Raw genomic sequence first — 19983 nt, 5'->3', positions numbered from 1 at the left:
GGAGGAGAAGGAGGAGAAGGAGGAGGAGGAGGAGGAGAAGGAGGGGAGGGGGTGGGGGGAAGAGGGGTGAGAGGAGGAGGAGGAGGGAGGGAGAGAGGAGGAGAAGAAGGAAAGGGGAGGAGACAGGAGGGGAGGAGCAATGAAAAAGGAGTAAGGAAGGAATATACCAGTCAGAGAGGAGCCCAAGGACACTGATGACCAAATTTAGCGTAATCTTTATTTCACTTTTTTGTTTTTGTTTCATATTTTAAAAAGAAAATCTTAAGTTTCTGTAGGTTCTAAGCCTCCTTTGAAAAATTAAGAAAGAAAAAATAAGAAAGTACTCCCCAAATACTGAAGTGGTTATATCTAAGAAGTGAGATTCTGAACAATTTTCTTTTTTAGACCTTCCTATAATATTCCACTTTTCCTCATTGTGCATATATGCTTCTGAAATCAGAAAAGCAACTTTGTGTGAGGAAGTAGCTACAATGTATATAATCAATGTGTATATATATATATAATGTATATATACAATGTGTATATAAGTCACAATCAGGAATACAACTTAGGCCAGAATTATCCTGGGAGGCAGTAAGCATCAGCACAGAGGTCCTCCAGCTGACTACTGGGCCCTTTCCCGCTAGTGCAAGACTGCAGTCCCCCTGGCATCTGCTGCTGCTGAGCCTCAGCCCCCACATCATTAGACCACCTGTGGCCCCCTGGTTCTCTCTGAGGAGTAACTGGATGCTCATGTGCCACACTTGCTGCCTAAGCCATGTTGTTGAATGAGAGCCAATTCCCTCTCCTGCCCACTGCAACTGAGCCCCAGGTCTTCCTGCTCTGTTCTGCAGGCCTTACAGGCTACAGCCCGTGTGCTCAGGGCTACAGGCCCAGATCCTTCGCTGCTACCGTGACCACCTGCATGAGGTGCTCCTGTGCTCGGACCTGGTCAAGGCTTACCAGCACTGTGTGATCGCTGCCCACAAGGTAAACCCCCTGGCTGCAGGGCTGTGGGGGGAATGGGGGACAGGCGCCGCCAGTACTGACACTGTCTGACATCTTTGTCTGCTACCTCAGACATTCTATCCCCAAGGTCTCTGCCTTTTACACAATGAGGGACTGACTTGTAGGCCTTAGATTCCCTCAGTCACCTCCTGGGTCAGATTTCCTGCCAGGCTGTTTCCACCAGTGTTCTTAGAAATCTGGTCTAGGAAAAGGGCCCTGTGGGTACTGGGCCCTACAAGGCCAAGCCTAGGAGCAGCACTATGTAAAGTCAGGCCCCACCTTCAAGGAGCCAGCCACATAGTTAAGGGCATGCGTATGCGACCCACTTCTTACCTCTGATCACTTGGGGGTGGGAGAATGGAGGAGAGCCCATGGTATAGGTAGGGGTCATGGAAAGGGCAGGAAGCCCTGTGGAAGGGAAGAGGTTGGAGTTCTGGGGGTGGAGGAATAGGTGTGGTCTGTCTTAGAGGATGAGGGGCCTGACTGTACCTCTCTGCCCACCCCACTCTTATGGTCTTCTGAAGAGGACCAGCCTCTATTGGGTGGCAAGGGGTAAGAGTGGGCCCAGGTCTCAGGGGATGCGGCTGTCCTAGACATATGAGGCTGACAGCCTCCCTCCCCTGAAACGTGGTCCCAAGGTCTTGCCCTCTTTCCCTGACCCTCCCAGACAGTTGTCATTCCCTTCCTACATTCCCTGATTCCTGTCCCTCTTCTAGACCCTTCCATCCCACTCCCCAGACCCAGCAGTACACTGTTCTAGACTGGACCTGGCCCCTCCTCCACCCTGACATAGCACCCCACTCCCGCCCACACATACACCCTTAGGCGCACCTTGGTGGCTTGGACTCAACAGAGGACTGGTGTGTTTGTTGAAGGCTGTGAGCCCTGGCTAAGCATCTCAATTGGTTGGAGTGTCGTCCCATGCACCAAAAAGGTTGTGGGTTTGATTCCCAGTCAGGGCACTTACCTAGGCTGTGGGTTCAACTCCTGGTCAGGGCACATAGGGAGGCAACCAATTGATGTTTTACTCTCTCTCCCTTCCTCTTTCTAAAATCAATATTCTCAAGTGAGGATTTTTTTTGAAGAAAAGAAAAAACAGAACTGTAAGATGGGGACTTTTTCCCATGAAAAAGCCTCTTTTGCCCAAGTGGGAGACAAGCTGCTGGAAGTACTGGTGGTGGAAAGCCTAAGGTCAAAGGTCAAGTGGCCCTCAGGCCTGGTCTGGCAGAGTCGGCTGCTCAACAGCCTGGCCTCACCAGAGCCCTTCTCACTTTTCTGTCAGCCTGTCTGAGAGTCTGCCCAGCTCATGCCTGCTCAGAGTCAGCTCTGGGACAGAGTGAACCTAGCTGCAGGCTCACACAGGATCAGGTGAGCACAGAGCCTGGATAGGAGGTCATTTTCTCACCCTTATGGAGCATGGAAAGCTGTTTTTTTGACTTCAAGTTGAGCATAAAAGACATTGCCAACCATCACTACAGCACTGTCCATGGAAGGAGCCTGGTGCTGGGCCGGCTTGCTAGACCACACTGGGTGGGCCCTTCCAAGCCCCTGCTCACTACGTACCTAACTTTATTTTTACCAAGGAAAAGATCTGGGATCCTGCTGTAGCCCCCTTGGCTTCCTGGCAGAGTCCCATCTCTGTCCTCCCTCTCTCCATCCAGGACCCATGTCCAGGGCAGTTGTCAGTCCTTCTCCCCAGCAGGGTGTGTCTTTAGTAGTGCTACCAATGTAGCTTCATTGCACCAAGGCCAAGATATGATCTCAAAAGGAGGCAGATTGCATTTAACTCCATCGTGCTCTCTGTAGCTCCAGCATACTCGAGAGATACTCTGGGGCACTGCCAGGCCTGGCTCCCTCTTTTCCACACCTGTGCCGTCCCTCCCCGCATAAAAGCATGTTTGACTTGACTCCAGAAGGGCCTCAGTGCCAGACCATCTAATTGTACCCTGTGTGTGGAAGGTAGGCAGTGCCAGAGAAACTCCTACTGCCCCCCACCAGCCTCCATCACAAAAGGAGCCTGACAGAGTCAACAATGGGAGTTCGGGGACCTTTAATAGTGATTTGCATGTAGAAACAGTCAGGTGGCAGCATCTCCGGCAACAGGGAGTAGGTGCAGAACAGAGGCCCACCTGGTTGGGAGTTGTGTGGAAAGCACTTTCCAGACTGGACAAGTTCCTGCCCCTGTGCAGTGCCTTCTGAGCCTGGGGACAGGAGCATGTGTGTGGATGTGGACAGCAAGCAAAAGTGTGAGGGCTTTATACCAGAGCATGCTTTCCGAGTGGTTTCACATAGACAATTCTCGGAGAACAGAGAGGAGACCTCAGTAGGTCTGAGGAGAACTAGCTGAGACCTGTCCATCTGTGAGGTCAGGGAGGTCATACAAGCAGAGGGTCCATGTTAGCTGGTCCTTACAAGCACACGCTGAGTGGCTACTGGGCATGGAAGTGAAAAGGCCCAGTTCCAGGTCTTAGAACCAGCTGGGGAGGACCGTTTCCATTAAAGAGGTATACGCCGGGACAGCCCAAGAGCCTGGACTCTCTTGGAGCCTAGGCCTGAGGGTGAGCTGGGTTGCTCACCATAACCCTGCTCACCGTGACTGAACTCTGACCTGTTCTCCTTTGTAGGGTTGAGAAACAACAATCATTCCTGACCCTGGCTGTGACTTGGAGCCCTAGAGAAGAGACCCATTATGAGACCACAGCCTACAGGCCCCCAGGCCACAGCCATTTTCTGCCAGATACCCGCTGTACCGCTGTGCTTGGGGCCACCATGTGTTTAAGAAATGGAAGATGTGCTACTGTCCGAAAACAAATAAAGCAACTATCTTTGTTTTCAGTCATTTCCACAGCTGGCAAACAGTCACAGCTACCTCCTCTGTGCAGCCCTGTGGTGGGCCTAGCAATGTAGGCTAACGAGACAAGGCTGTACACCTTGAAGAGCACCCAGGCCATCAGGGGAGACAGGTGAGAACCCATAATTCTGCTGCAGCTGCAGAAGCAGGTATGAGATAAGATGAGGGGAAAATGGTTCTTTCTAGGGACAGAGCAGGAAGAACAGGCCAGCTTTCTGACAGAGGCTCTGCCTGAGCTCCAATTTGAAGCCCAGTGGAGGACTGCTGGGCACACTAAAAGCTTGTTAGAATGGGATCTCAGATGCGGGCTTGGAGGAGCACAGACTGTACACACTGGGCATTTGCAGAAAGCAAATTGGGGGCCACAGCGCTGGGGGATAGATGCCAGACCAAACTGCTAGAAGACTGTCTAGCAGGGAGCAGCACTGTCCAGTCCCTCCAAGAGATGCCACACGCGTTTCCAGGGGAGGGTGGGCTCAAGTTGGGCAGGACACCTGATGGCTAGTGGGGTGAGATAGGGGTCAGATGGAGACCAAGCTCAGGAGCTAAAATGGCAGGACTCTGGGTCTGTGTGGGAGGAGGGGATCAAGGATGATTTCCAAATTTCTGGCTTGGGTGTTGTTGATTCTACAGACTGAAGTAAGGGACACAAGGGATTGAGACAGGCAGAAGACAGCTGGATTTGAGATGTGCTCTGCTCAGTTGATGTCTATAAACACTGGCCTGCTAGTCCTTGACCTTTGGCAGGACCCCCAGCTAAGGCACCTTGAGCACCCAGGACTGCACTGTGGCCTTGCCCAGTGCTGTGAGCCAGCAAGAAGAATTTGAGGCAGGGCTTCTGATCTACTAACCACTCTGCTGGTGGCCTTGGATTTCCTGCTAAAGTTTGGAGAGTCCCAAGCCATCTGGAGTTAAGAGGTGGAATCTTAGGCTTTGCAACCCAAACATCTCTGCTCATCCCCAGATCCTCATTCACAAACTCAATTGGGAGATTGAGGCTGGGCAGTGTCCAGGTGTATGAGGAGGTAGCATACAGCAGTTTTATTCAGCCAGGCTACAATTGTCTGAGAGGAAAAGAGCCTTAAGAGATGCTCTCTCTAGAAGTTCTGGGTCAGCTTACCGAGCTACATAGAGGTGAGTGGTCAGGGTGGATGTCAGGGTGCTCTGTTCTGAGCCCCCTCCCAACTTCCCCCTGGCAGCCCAGGAAGGAGGTGGCCCTTTGCAAGGTCAGCCTGGTGGACAGGTCACCTGGCTGATTGATCTTTTTTAAAAATTTATTTGTATTGTATTTTTTTCATTACCATTTATCCTCCTTAAACCCTGTTCCACCTCCACCTGGCTGATTGATCTTAAGTGACATCAGAACAATCATTCAGCCAGAAACTGCTGAGACCCTTCTGAGACTCCCTCAGAAGGCTCTGGTGTCTAGGGCTTTGTCCAGCTTCTAAATCTCACAGGAATAACTCCAGACTCCATACTCCTACCCAGGAGTAATTTAGGGGCAGCTGTATATACACATGGGTCTCTGTACACCTGTTCACCTGAGTATGTGTGTGTGTGTGTGTCTGTGTGTGTAGGTGCCTTTGTGTATATGTGTAAGTATATGCATGTATACTTATGTTTGTGCACAGGCAGCCAGCTGTGTTCGCCATCTGATAATGCTCCTAGTCTTTCTCTAGTTGGATCTCAGCCCATTTCCCTGACTCTTCTGGAGTCAGAAACAAGCTTCCCTTGCTTGATATCTACCCCTTCCCTACTGGGCTCTTAAGGAGTATATGTCCAAAGCCATCTGTTTCACTATATTTTGAATGTCAGTTTGCGTGCAGGACGGGGAGTGCATGTGCTTAGGGTGCAGGCTTTGGCGCATATGTGTATACATCTGTACATGATCTGCTTAAGTGTGGACCTGCATCTCCAATCCCTCCATGCGGCCATACCTATAGAAAGTCAGACCTGAGAGAGAACTACATGGGTGAGGACTATGTCCAGCAGGGTGTAGACCTGGAGGCAGATAATCCTGGGCTCAGGTCCCAGCTGCCTGACTACTGAAATAATTAATAGCCATCCAGCCCAGTTGTGGGGGATTAAATATGATGATGCTGGCTGTGAGTGACATCCAGGATCCAACCAGGAAACTATTGTAGAAAGCACTCTAATTATTTAAACAGGGAATTGAATACAGTGAGTTGCTCACAAAGAAGATGGAGGAGCTGAAACCTTAAATGGGATGGTATAGTAACCTAGAAATTAGCAACAGTGTGCAGCTCCTGTCACTCCAGGGCTAAAGGGACAAAGGGAAGAGGCAGGATTGCCCACTGGAAGCTAGCACCACAGGGGCCCTGCTCAGCAGATCTGGTGCCACTGAGGAGACACTGCTGCTGCAAAAGTTGCTGCCCATGGACTCTTCCCCTCCTCCCACCCTCAATCCTCCATTCATTCGTGTCCCTCCTTGGCTGAACCTAGCAGGGATGGGAGGATAAGCCAGCCCCAGAGCCGCCCCTTACATGGAGGAGTGGCACCGAGGCCCAGGACCACAAGCAGGTTAGCAGGAAGCACATTAGCATGACTTTTGGGATGTACTGGGCGGGCATGTGTGCCTGTGCTTAGGTGGGTGTGAGTAGTAGGTGCCAGTGTCAGCATGTACACACACCTGTGTACATTTACATTTTGTGTTGGCACATGATGGCCAGCTTGCAAAGAATATTCCCAACTATTAATCAAGTTCATCAGACATTTAATCACATGCTAAGTACTCTCTCACACGTGTCTCACGCAGTCCTACGGGACAGTTACTGCCATTACTGCCCCACTTTACAGACTAAGAAACTGTGGCACAGAGAATGGGAGTAACTAACCTCAGACTGCACGGTGCTCAGTGCTGATGCTGCACCTCCTTTTGGAAGTGAGGTCCTGGTTGTATGCTGAGTCAGGCTCCAAGAATCCAGCAGAAGGGGGCAGTTCTGTACTCTTTCCCCTTGACTGGCTCCCGGGATGGGGAGTGTGGCCCCTGGCAGAAGTGATGGCTAGAGTTCATTCCTTCCCATACTATTATTGACCTGGGGAGGCCCAGCAACACCAGGGCAGGGTCCTGGCCCCAGAGCAGGTTGAGGTACTGATTTCTTCCCATTGGGAGAAAGGGGTCCTGCCTCAAACATGTGCTGCCACCTCATCCATCCACAATAGCTACCTTCCCCACCTAACACAGGCACAGCCACAGACACTCCAAGTCATTGTAGGTGGCGGAGGTAGGGGCAAGAGCAGGGTGCGGAGGAAATGTCTGATGCGCACTGGGCAAAGGTGGGGGGGCAGAGTGTCACTGCAGATATGGAGAGGGCCCTGCACTGTGTCCACTGCTGGAGGAGGTGACTAAGTGTGACCTCTCAGGAGGACGCTTTTGGTTAAAAGCAGCAAAAGCCTTTTGAAGTATACAAACTCACAAAAAAAATACAACCAAGGAAATGACACTCCCCCTGCCAAGTCATCTGTAGTTGTTTACAAGAGATGTCACCTTAATGCTGAGGTCATGGGTTAGTTGACAACAGAAAAATAGAAAAAGATAAACCTGCAAACTCTGAGGAAGCTGGAATGGTCATGTTCCTATGAGACAAGGTAGACATCAAGACAAGGAGTGTTGGGAGCAACAGAGGAGCTATTTCAAATAGTAATGGAGACAAGGTCCAGGGAGACTTAAAAACCTTATTGTGTGTGCACCTGGTGAGAGCAAAATATACAAAGAAAGATTGACAGATCAGATAGGGGAAACTGCCAAATCCACAGTTGTCATCGGATCTTTGAGAGCATGCACCCCTCTGCCCAGCTATGGTGGATCAGTAACTCAAAAGAAATCAGAGTGCACAGGTCGTGTGTCCCAGGCTGTTTGTCGTGGCCCTTACTAGGTCTGTTCAGTGCCTGCTAGGTAACCTGATTTGGAGTATCTAAGCAGCAGCAGTTGCTGAGCCTCTAAGCCTGTTTCCTCATCTGTAAAAGGAAGACAGTTGCATGTACCACCTTCTAGGGGCTGGTGAGGACAGATGTCCCTCAGTTGGTGCTCATTAGTGTGATTGCAGAGGGCCTGCCATTCAGATTCCCTTCAGGGCTGGTCATAGACAACCTTCAACCCTGAGTTCTCTCCCTCTGGGAAGTGCCTTTGCTAAGGAGGCACTTCACCAAAGCCATAACCCAGGGGTCCAGGGGCTACATTCAATTACAAGGGCATCCCTACCCAAGAGCTGAGCAGGGCCTTAGTGACACTGCTTGGGAGGCCAGCTTGTCCCCTTGCCCTGGCTCTCTCCCCTTACTAGTAAGTGTTGACCTCAAGAGCACTCCCTAATAAATGTCCTGCAGGTTCATCTCTGCCTCAGACTTGGCTTCTCTGTTATTATTTATATCCTAGGCACTGTGAAAACCATGGCAATACCTGATCCATGCCCGCTTGGCTTATGGCCTAGCAGGAGAACTAACATTGGAGCTCAGTTGTGAGAAGGCCCCTAGGAAGAGGCCCTAGGAGCTTTGACCTGGGGTTCCTGTGCTGTGGGGTCAGGGCTTCTCTGAGTTGAAGCTTATTCTGGGACCTGAGGGCAGAGCCAGAGCTGACCAGGTAAAGTGACTGCTTCATTTATCATAGTGTTTATAACAAGGGCAAAGAACTGGAAACAACCTAAGTGTCCAACAATAGGGGGTGCATGAGATAGAACCAGAGGCATCACCTGTAAGAGGAATCTGCTGAACTAAATAAACTAATGAACAAAATAGAACCAGAGGCATGGACACACAGAACAGACTGAAAGTGACCAGGGGAGAGTGGGGAGAGAAATAATAGTGGAAAGAAGGGGAAGGGACAGGTCAAAGAACATGTGTGAATGACCCATGGGCATAGAAACAGTGTGGGAATTGACTGTGGGACCACCAGGTGGGCTGGGCAGAGGAGGGCAAAGGGGGGAAATTGGGACAACTGTAACACAATGAAAATAAATCTTAAAAAAATAAAAATTAAAAAAACTCTGCAGCCACTAATAACAGTGACATGGCATATGATTATTAACATGGAGCTCATACTTTCTATTTTAAGAAAATAAGTAGTATATTTTGTATATATGACCTATTCTTTGGATGGAAACATACCACCTAGACATATGTAAAAATATACACACATACACAAAGGATTATACACCGAAATGTTACAGAGGACAGGATAATTAGAGTATGGATGTGTTTTGTTTTATTTATATATTTATATATATATATATATATATATATATACACACACACACACACAGACATATATATATATATATATATATAAAACTATATTTTCTTTTGTTCTAAACTGACATAAACATTTTTATATTATAGCCCCCAGGCTCAACTCCTCCTGAACGCCTTTGGTGGGTGCAGCCCTCTATGACCTGGGCCTTGGGTCAAGGCAGCCCTGTGTTATGTCTTCACAAGGGCTATGTGGCCCAGTGATTGCCCCTTGGTAGAGTCTTGATCTCCCTGAATAAGGAGCTTTTTTTACCTGCTAAAGCAGGGGCAGTGAAGTTAGGAGAGGAACAAGGCAGGACCCGAAGTATGTTAGGAAGGAGGCCCCCAGAGGCATTGGGGATTGCAGCAGCAGGAGGGGTCTCCTTAGTTATTCATCACTTGCCCAGCAAACTTTGGTGTTGAACGCCTGCTATGTGCAGTCATGGTTCTAGAACTGGAGATGCAACATTGAGCAAAAGAGAGGGACCCTGCCCCCAGGAGTTTGGAGATCCAAGAGAGACAGATAAGATAAAATGAATGAAATGCTATAGGATGTTTTGCAGTGGGGGGAAAAGTAGGGGTCCCAGGATCACCAGGGGCAGAGGTTGCCATTTCCAGGGAGGACAGGACACCTACACCCCCATTTCCTGGGGGTTCCCACTCCCAGACAAGGCAGTTGCCAGCATCTCTGTGGCCTGGGAGCCAGCACAGCCAAATTCAAGTTGCTCTTAAAGCTCCCAGGCAAGGCAGTTGCTAGCATCTCCTGTGGCCTGGGAACCAGCACAGCCAAATTCAGGTTGCTCTTAAGGAAAAACACTTCCACTTCATACCTGATAACCTGCCTCATTAAACTTAATGAGCCGTTTATTCCTGTTAAATAAACATCAACTAATTATGAAAAACATATTTGCTGAAGTTTGACTATGGAACAAATAACCCAATTACATGGTTATTCAGCCTCAAAACACACAGCAATGAAGGGTGCAGACTGCAGCAGAGGGGATGGGTTGGAGGACTAGTAGAACACCTTGACTTCAGAGTCCCAACCCCTCCCCACTTCCTTTCTAGAGTTCAGTGGGCCTCAAGAAAGTGTCCTGGAGAGCTGTGCAGACTGGAACCGAGACCAGAGCTGACTCAGGCCCTGCCTCAGTCAGGACCCTGATAGCACAAGTGACAGAACCCTGGCTCAAATGGACTGAAGCAAAGAGTGTTGTTGCCTCCCGTGATTGAAAAGCCCAGAAGGTAGCCTCAGGCATGGCTGGATCTCAGAGCTTTAACAGTGATTGGGACTTGGTCTCTCTCCTTCTATCTCTTAGCCCTGTCCTCTTTGTGGCCTTCATTCTTGGGCTCCATGAAGTGCCCCAATGATTCATGCCTTATAGAGTTTCTCTTTCCCTGTAGCCAGCTTGGGAAATAAATCAGGTAATAAATCACTCTAGAGAAGACAAAGTGATATCAGGAACCCCTCAGGGGAGGCCAATAAACATGAAAAAAATGTTCCACATCCTTATGACTTATCAGGGAAATGCAAAATGAAACCACAAAGAAATACTTCTGCACACCCATCCACTGGCTGAACTTGCAAGGACAGACAATACCAGGTGCTGGTGAGATGAGCAACCACCAGGACCCTTATGCACTGTTGCTAGGAACACAGAATGATTAAACTACTTTGGAAAATGGTTTGGCAGTTTCTTATAAAGTTAAGCATTCACCTACTCTCTCATGCAACAAGTTTATTCCTGGGTTGATATCCAAGAGAATGAATATGTATGGTGTCTTGATGGTATACACAGAAATGTTCATAGGACTTTATTCGTAACAACCTAAATGTATATGGACAATACAATGGGTAGGTTATCATTTATACAACAAAATACTACCTAGCAATGAAAAGAACAAACTAGAGCCCCCATAATGACAAGGATGAATCCCACATCTCGTGGAGAAAACCCAGGTAGGGAGGAGTCCACACTTCTCTTAGCCTCCTAATAAATGACCACAAACCTGCTGCTTACAACCACGTGATCCCGGGCCAGCCCTGGCGTGGCTGAGCCTGTCCCCTTCTCGGGACTCATGAGGAAACAGTTAAGGCATAGCCAGGCTGGGTTCCTCTTCCAAGTTCCCCTGGCTGTAGGCAGAACTCCTTCCCTTGTGGCTGTGGGGTGAAGGATAATCCAGTCCCTGGCCATATGACTCACAGGCCCTCCCTCAACACGGCACTCACTTCTTCAAAGCCAGTGAAGGCGGCTCTCATATGACCGAGAGAGCGGTCCCTAACCTTGGCCCTAGCCTATTGGTTGGAAGCTCGTTACACACTTTCAGGGAGAGTTACACAAAAGTGTGACTCACTGGAGGTCAGTCCTTGAGGATTCTGTTTCTATCAAGTTCAGGAGTAAGAGGGCAGTATCTTGTGGAATGATCTCCAAAAATCTGTTGGTAAGAGAAGAAAAAAGAAACAGAGGAGGTCCAGAGCAAAGTGTACAGTTTGTATCTTTTGAAAAAAACGGGCAAGAATATCCATGGGTGTCTGCATTTGTTTGTAACAGTTTACCATGTCTCTGAGCTGAGGGCCAGCAGGAAGGAGACTAAATTTTCATCGTGTATCCTTTTATAAGCTACTTGGATTTTTTTTTTTTTTACCTTGAACATGTGTTTTAATGGTTGAAAGGCCTGTTTTAATTGTTTTTAAAAAATAGTGAGACCTCTTGGAATGTAAAGGGTTCTGGAAGTAGCAGCAGCTGCCATACCAGTGGGGTTGCCTTCACCTGATCCCCACTTTGCTGTGGAGAGGTGAGAGGTCAGTCACATGACTCCAATCAGTCCAGTAAGCTGCCAGGGTCTTTACCAACAGAAGGGGAGACAACACCTGAGAACTCACACAGAGGGAAAGTGGAGCCAAGAAATAGGTGCCTGTTGACATCATTGGGCAAGACATCTTTGGACCTTTCAGAGAAACAAGTCTGAATTGTCCCGTTGGATGAAGCAAAGTTAGGTTTTTGTTGAGGCTGGTCCTATTCATTGGTTATATCTGGTATCCACTGGGATTGGCTGTTAAATATTTTAAATGTCACCCTGGTGTTTGTCCCTTGAACCAAAAGCAATCTGCCTGCCCTATGGGGGTTTCCAGTGAGGGGATTTGAGCCAGGTGGCATTTGTTCAGGACCCAGCCTCTCTCCAGGCTTGCTCTGCTGACCCTTCCTTCTTGTGGGGCCTGTGCCCATGCCCTTTGTGCTGGTGTCCAAGATAACCAGTTGTATGACTGGTTGTGGCCTTACCAACCAAAGACACAGGAGAGATGAACTGATCTCATCCACTCCTCACACAATCCCTGCCAGGGATCCCGTGATACCTCTGCTTCTGACATGGTGCAGATGCAGGCTTAGAAATGGTGTCATTGAAGCTGAGGTCCAGGACCCACAAGCCCAGTGCTCCTGACCAGGCAGGCAGATGGGTGCTTCAGGGTGGCCTTCCCAGAAAAGGAGGAGTCTGTGCTGGGGCTGGCAGGGAAAGGTCAGCAGGGGACTTCAGGGACAGAGGGAAAGAAACATCATGTGCAAAGCTCATGGTAAATTAGGGAAATCACAAAAATCCCCTATGAGGAAGACTGGAGAAGGCAGGAAGAGGGGGTGGAGGGGGCAACAGGCAGGGTGGGGCTGCTGCAGAGGCCTGGCTTGTGGTGGTCAAACACAGGGACCGCAGCATGCTCAACATGTCCCCTGGGCTACATCACTCCTTCTTCATGCCTCAGTTTCCTCATCAGTGAAAAGGAGCAGTCATAACCCCTCTCTGGTTGGTGATACTGGGAGCTGAATGAGGTGCCTCAAGGAGAGTTCTCTACCTGGTGGGGCGCCCAGTGTTTTCTCTGGTCCTCACAGTGACTCTGGGAGCGAGTGCTATTTTGCCACATGATCCAGAAAAAGGCACTGAGGGATGAGGACATGACTGGAGCGGAACCCAGGAGAGACTGGGCCCTGTGTTTCTGCCTCTGAAGACTGATCCTTTGGTTGGGAGAGTTTTCCTAGGAGGGGACACAAGTAGTTTAAAGACTCCCCCAAAATTTCAACTTCCCTTTTCATTTCCACCCTTATCCTTGAGGTGTACATGGGACTGGGCCTGGCCTGGAGTTTCCAAAAGAGCTCTCTGGAGATGGGTTGGGGATCAAATGACTTGGGAGAAAGTATGTGCCAGCCAAGGCCTCAGGCACTGTAGGGCAGAGAGACCTGCTTTCCCTGCTGTACCCTTCAAATTCCCCACAGAAACCATGAGAGAGAATAAATGGTTGCTGTTTTAAGCCATTAAATTTTAGGGTGATTTGTTATGCAGCAATAGATAGCAAATACTTCCCACAACCCTTATATGCACTGTCTATCTTGTGTACTTATAGAAAGATGAGATCCCTGTCTTCATGGGGTGTGCATTCCAGAGGTGATGAATAATAAACAGCTTCGAAAATATCATGGGAATTATTCTATAATAACCTAAATGGAGAGATGTGACTGGGGTGCATTTTATAGCAGAGAATCATGAATTTCTCTGAAGAGGTACATGAGCTCTGAGGCCTGCAGAATGAGGAGATATGGCCAGGAGAGTATGGGGATGGGGCATCCCCAGGATTCCAGTGGCAGCCTCTGCTGCAGTGATGTCCTGCTGGTCTGTGAGCTCTGTGGGAGAAGACCCAAGCAGAATCATCTTTCTTTCCAACTAGCCAAGCCACAGGGGACAAGGGGACAAAATGGACAAGTTCTGCATCAAGAGGTAGTGCCAGCAGCAATACTGGGCCTGGTGCAAAAGCAGCAACCAAGCCCTGGTGAGGTGGTTCAGTTGGTTAGAGTGTCATCCCATAGACCAAAAGGTTGTGGGTTCAATTCCAATTCAGGGCACATATCTAAGTTATGGGTTTGATCCCTGGTTGGGGCATGTATGGGAGGAACTGATTGATGTTTCTCTTTCATATCTGCCTGCCTCTCTCTCTCTTCCTTCCTCTCTCTCTAAAATCAATAGACATATCCTTGGATAAGGATTTTTAAAAGAGAAGAAACCAAAGTATTTTGAAATAACTAGCATCTGTAATAATGATAGCCTCACAGGAAATTGGAAAGATAATACAGAGAGGTCGCACATATCTTCCCTAACCTCCTCCAGAGGTTGTGTTTTATGTAACTATAGTGCAATATGGAAACAATGTGTGTGCTTATTTTTATTTTCTTTATTACAAGTAGATTTAGCAACTATCCTGTGATTAAGCTAGAACATTCCCTCCCTCATACTGACATTTAGTGTCGCACTCCCTTCCCTGTACCATTCTTCACTTCTGTCAAACTTGAATGTGTTCTTTACCCCTGAAGTTTTGTCATTTGGAAAAATGTTATATAAATGTAGTTGTACTGTTTGCATTTTCTGTGATTATTGATACATCAGGGCCATTTATTTTTTGTTTCATTTGTTCCTTTTTTTATTTCTGTTTCTTTTTTCTGCCTTTCTGTGGGTTACTTGAACAAATTTTAGAATTCCATTTTGGTATATCTATAGTGTTTTAGGGGTATCTGTAGGCATAGTTTCTTATTCTTGCTCTAAGGATTATATTCTACATATGTTCTTATCACAGTCTACTGTTTTCAACAATTTGAATGACGTATAGAAATCTTATCTTTATATATCCCTTTACTCTCTCCCATTTATAATATGATTATCTGAAATATTCCCTCTAACTACACTGAGACATGAGACAGTGGTATAATCTTTGCTTCAACCATCCAATAATACCTCAAAAGCTTCTGGACAAAAGTCCATTGTTCTTTTTTCCTTCCTAGTGTCCCAACATCCCTTCTTGTATCATCATTTTTTTTTTCTGTTTAAAGAACTTTCAGTAGCCATTCTGTCAGAGTAGCTCCGCTGGTGACAAATTTTCTTACTTTCCCTTTATCTGAGAATGTCTTGGCTTCCCTTATTCCTGAATGGTATTTTCACTAGTTATAGAATTCATGGATGACATGAATTTATCACTTAATAATGTCACTCCATTTTCTTCCAGACTCCATGGTTTCTGACCAGAATACACATTATTCAAACTGTTTTCCCTTACAAGGGAAGGAAGTAATTTCTCTGTTGCTGCTTTCAAGGTGTTTTTGTCTTTGGTTTTTGGAAGTTTGATGATGATGGTGTCTTAGCATGGATTTCTTTGAGTTTATACCACTTTGGATTCATTTGACTCCTTGAATCTGTAGGTTTGTGTCTTTTGCCAAATTTCAGAACTTCCCAGCCATGATTTTTTTAAAATTACTTTTTCAGTCCCACCCTCTTATTTCCTTTTCTTCTGGAACTTCTTCACTGGCAAAAATGTTAGATCTTCTGTCATATTTCACTATCTCCAGAGGTCCTTTTGTTTTTTCTTCTCAATCTATTTTTCTCTCTGTGTTTTAAACCAAGTAATTCCTGTTGTTCTATCTTCACTGTTTCTTTCCTTTTTCTCCTCTATTCTGCTGTGGAGTCATCTATTGAGCTTATTCTAATTTTTAATTAGAAAAATTTAAAATATCCATTTGATTCTTCTTTATAGTTTTATTTCCCTGTTGAGGCCTTCTGTATTTTCATTTGTTTCAAGCCTGTTCATAATTGCTTATTGGAGCATTTCTTAAATGATGGCTACTTTAAAAACCCTTGTCAGATAATTCCAACATCTGTGTCACCTTAATGTTGACATCTGTTGACTGTGTTATTTTCAAACAAGCTTAAGTTTCCCTGGTGCTTGCTATGATGAGTAACTTTTGATTGGGTCCTGCACATTTGGGATCCTGTGTGCTGAGATCCTGGGTTGCATCTCAGCCTTTGGTTTTACAGCTTGCCTCCTCAGACCCTGCATGGGTGGCAAAGAGGGCACAGTCCTGTTACTTTTGGGTGGGAGGGTAGGTTCAGCTCAATCACTTCAGCCCAGGGAATTTTAACACAGTGAGAAAACCTGGGTTGCTTTATTGATCTCTAGGGGTCTGGTTTTGGGGGCTGTGGGGTGCAAGGGCAAGGGATGGCTTTTCCAGAGGCCACAGACCCAGAGAGGGCTCCCATCCTTGGGAACATCATCTGCAACCTGCCTGTGAACCCCAAGAGAACAAGCATCCACTCTGGGCCTCTTGGGCATAATGGTGCTGCGGGAGCTGGCCCAAGCCAGAGATTGAAAACTGGAGATCTTCTGGATGGGTTCTTCTCAGTGGTGTGTCTTTTTCACTCAACACTTGCCCAAGAGCATGCCCATGCTTTCCACAGTTACTCTCCAGCTCACTGCCCACTGCAGCCCTCATCAGCTTCTAGATGCAACCTGCCTTACTCTTTACATACATCACCTGCTTGGACCCTGATGTCATCTGAGTTTGTAGTCCCAGGCCAAGGCACTGCTGAGACCCCTCTAGTGTCCATGGGGTGTGTCTGGAGCTCTTCTATTGTGTCTTCCATACAGTGCAATGCTGTTAGTATCCTGGTTGCATCCTCAAGGCCAAGGAAGAGCTGGCAATAGACCTAAGCCCACACTTGTCACAGTTGTCACAGAAAGGGACAGGAAGCCTAAGGAGGGCTCATGAGTGGGAAGGCTTGTAGTCAGGGAGGGATCCTGGAGGAAGGGGAATGGGAGCATGGGCCTTGAACAATGGAAGGTAAAGGTGGGGGCACTCCTGGACAAGGGCACAACATGGGGAAAGAGCTGATATGCAAGAGCATCTTCGGAACCAGAATCTCATCATGGCCTTTTGCAGGTTCAAGTCAGCAGAGTAGGTAAAAGTTACACTCACCTCCTCCCAGGACCAAACTGGATTTACAACTAAACTATACAAAAAATAACCCGAATAACCAACTGAAGACTAGCTGAACAAAAATCTTATAATCAAGGATTTACTGAAGAAGCTACATGAAGATAGTGTGGAGCCATGAAAAGGGCGGGTGCTGGACCCATGTTTGATAGCTACAAATCCAGAATGGTATCTTAGCTGCAAAGGTCATCCCTGAGGAGTGTGGGGTCTCAACACCACCTGGGATACCCAGCCTGGAGAATCAGAGCTCACATAACATCTAGCTGTGAAAGCCAGTGAGGACTCTGTCCATCAGGGAAAGACAGGAGTCTGCTAGAAAACCAGATGCCCTCTTAAAGGGCTAGCATGCAAAATCTCATTTGCAGCCACTCACTCTGGGCTCCAGGAGAGAGAAGGCAGTTTAGAAGATTGTATGACTTCAGGGGAAAGGCTAAAATGACAGCTACCAAGGTCCTTGTATTGAGGCCTTCGCCCATGCCACCACAAACACCATCTTTCCAGGGTCAAGTGCTCCCCTCCATACAATATCAGCCTAAGGAAATGCACCAGCCACACCCTCCTAACTCCCTGTAGCCCCACCCTGCCAAGCTAGTACTCTGCATAGGTGTCTGCTGGCTGCCACTAGCCTGGGACCAATGGTGCAAACTTTCTTGGAGGGCTCTTAGTGAGATCCAGTGGACTTGGGGTGTCAGAGAGGAACAGGGAAAGACTGAGTTCTTTGGCTCTAGGGTGAGGACCATTTTTCCCCCTCACACTCGACTGATATCACCTTGCCTCATCCCTGCCAAGGAAGATCCACTAATCCCATCTTCCTCACTCCCTAAGGCCCTGCTGTGTGCAGCTCTAGCCCTGTGAAGAGGTGAGCTGGATTCTGGCAGCCTGGGCTTAATGGTGCAGAATTTCTTGGAGGCTCTTGGGGAGGTCTGGGCAGACTTGGGTTGGGATGGCAGAAACTCAGCTTTGTGGCTGTAGAGCAAGGGCCATTTTTTTCCTCCCACACCAGCACCACCACTTCTGTGCAGAGCCCTCCCTCACACAGTCACATCTTTGTCTACTTTAGGCTGATGAACTCTGCTAGCCTCACCCTGACAACTCCCCGAAACCCCATCCCACCGCTAAGGTCCTCAGGCCCACAGTGGGTGTCAGTTGGCCTTTGTATACTCTGAAACTGTGGCTGAGTAGCCTCAGACCCATCACTGGCTCCAGGTTTGAATATATATCAACCTCGTGAACCCCACTAGGCCCTACCTGGTGATTTATTGAGACTCTACCTCATGCAACTGGCAAACTACCAGAGACACTTTTGGTGACTGAGCCTAACATGCATCCAGAAGGCAGAGGCAGGTGACTGTGGATCTCAGGGTGCCTTGGGACCTTTGCTGACCTTTTCTCAAGATTGCTGCTAGTGGAAAGTGTCCTGGGTATTCAACTTGGCCCCTCTCATGCACACCTGGGCCAGCAGAGGCAGCCACAAACTGTGAACTTCCACGTAGCTCCAAACTGGTAGCTGAAGGCAAGTTACAGGTGTTGCCTATCATTGACCTATACCAGAATTCCTCCCAAGAGACTCCAGAACAAACAAACCTGGTGGTGAGCTTCAGGCCACATCAGAACACAACCCAATTAATGCCACAGTGCATACCCAAAGGGAGATCTCAGCAGGCACCAGACCCTGCTAGAGTGAATTCTGCTTTGTGGGGTCAGCTACCACACAGAAAGTGTGGTTAGGGTCAATCCTCCTAGTAAGGCAGTCTGAGGGTCAACCCCACCCACAGATGAGCCAACAGGAATCAAGACTCACTACAACAGGAGGGCTCACACAGCCCACACAAAGGAACATTCCTGGAGCTCCTAGTACAGGTAATGAAGAAGACTGTACCACTGAGCCTCACAGAAACCTAGTGCCTAAGGCCACCATACCGAGACTGGGAGACATAACAGATCTACCAAATACACAGAAGCAAATACATAGAGGCAGCCAAAATCAGGAGATAGAGAAACACACCCTAAATGAAAGAACAGGAGAAATCCCCAGAAAAAGAACTAAATGAAATAGAAACAAGCACTCTGCCAGATACAGAGTTCAAAACAATGCTTACAAAGATCCTCAAGGAACTTAGGGGAAGAATGGATGAACTCAGTGAGAACTTTAACAAAGGGGCAGTAAGCATAAAAAAGAACACAGAACCCATTTTAAAAAAACATGTATGAAGAATACAATATCTGAAATGAAAAATACACTAGAAAAAAATCAACAGCAGGTTAAATGAAGTTGAAGATTGAATCAGTGATTAGGAAGGCAAAGTAGCAGAGTACACCCAATCAAAACAAGCAAAAAGGAATAAGAATTCAAAATAATGAAGATAGTTTAAAGGTCCTATGGGACATCAAGCATAACAACATCATCATCATAGAGGTACCAGAAGGAGAAGATGGAAAAGAAGGGATTGAGACCTGATTCAAAGAAATAATGAATGAAAATTCTCCTAATTTGGTGAAATAAAAAGACACACGAGTCCAGGAAGCACAGACAATCTTAAAAAAATAAATCCAAATAAGCCACACCAAGACATCATAATTAAAATGCCAAAGGTTTAAGACAGAGAATCTTAAAAGCAGGAAGAGGAAGACAATTACCTATAAGGGAGTTCCCATATGGCTGTCAACTGACTTTTCAATAGACTTTTCAACACTTCGCAGGAAAGAGGGATTGGTATGAATTATTCAAAATGATGCAAAGCAAAGACCTACAACCAAGACTACTCTACACAGCAAGGCTATCATTTAAAATTGAAGGAGAAATAAAGAGCTTCCCAGACAAGACAAATTAAAGAAATTTATTACCACCAAACTAGTATTACAAGAAATGAAAAAAGGGCCCCTTTAAGAAAAGAAAAAAGAAAAAAAAAGGGGAAACATAATTATAAAGAATAAAGTTGCAATAAATAGAAATTTATCATTTATCACTTTAAATGTAAATGGCTTAAATGCTCCAATCAAATTACATAGACTAGTTGAATGGATAAGAAAACAAGCTCCATATACATGCTGTCTATAAGAGACCCATGTGAGAACAATACATACACAGACTAAAAGTAGAGGATTAGA

At 47.1% G+C, this 19983-nt stretch overlaps 1 protein-coding gene across 1 annotated transcript in view; it reads left to right on the top strand.

Annotated features, from left to right (window-relative positions):
- Positions 1 to 3759, top strand: part of CHCHD6 (coiled-coil-helix-coiled-coil-helix domain containing 6) — a 327465-nt gene extending 323706 nt beyond the window's left edge. The window contains exons 7-8 of the mRNA XM_054587294.1: positions 834 to 969; positions 3612 to 3759. Coding sequence (XP_054443269.1) covers positions 834 to 969; positions 3612 to 3617 — 142 coding nt within the window. The 3' untranslated portion in view covers positions 3618 to 3759. The remainder of the gene's footprint in view (positions 1 to 833; positions 970 to 3611) is intronic.
- Positions 3760 to 19983: the final 16224 nt, after the last annotated feature.

The sequence above is a fragment of the Pteronotus mesoamericanus genome, unplaced genomic scaffold (assembly GCF_021234165.1).
Source record: "Pteronotus mesoamericanus isolate MK-2021 breed Mesoamerican mustached bat unplaced genomic scaffold, CSHL_Meso_final scaffold_118, whole genome shotgun sequence".
NCBI classification, from domain to species: Eukaryota; Metazoa; Chordata; class Mammalia; order Chiroptera; family Mormoopidae; genus Pteronotus; species Pteronotus mesoamericanus.
This window is presented reverse-complemented; position numbering and strand designations above follow the sequence as displayed.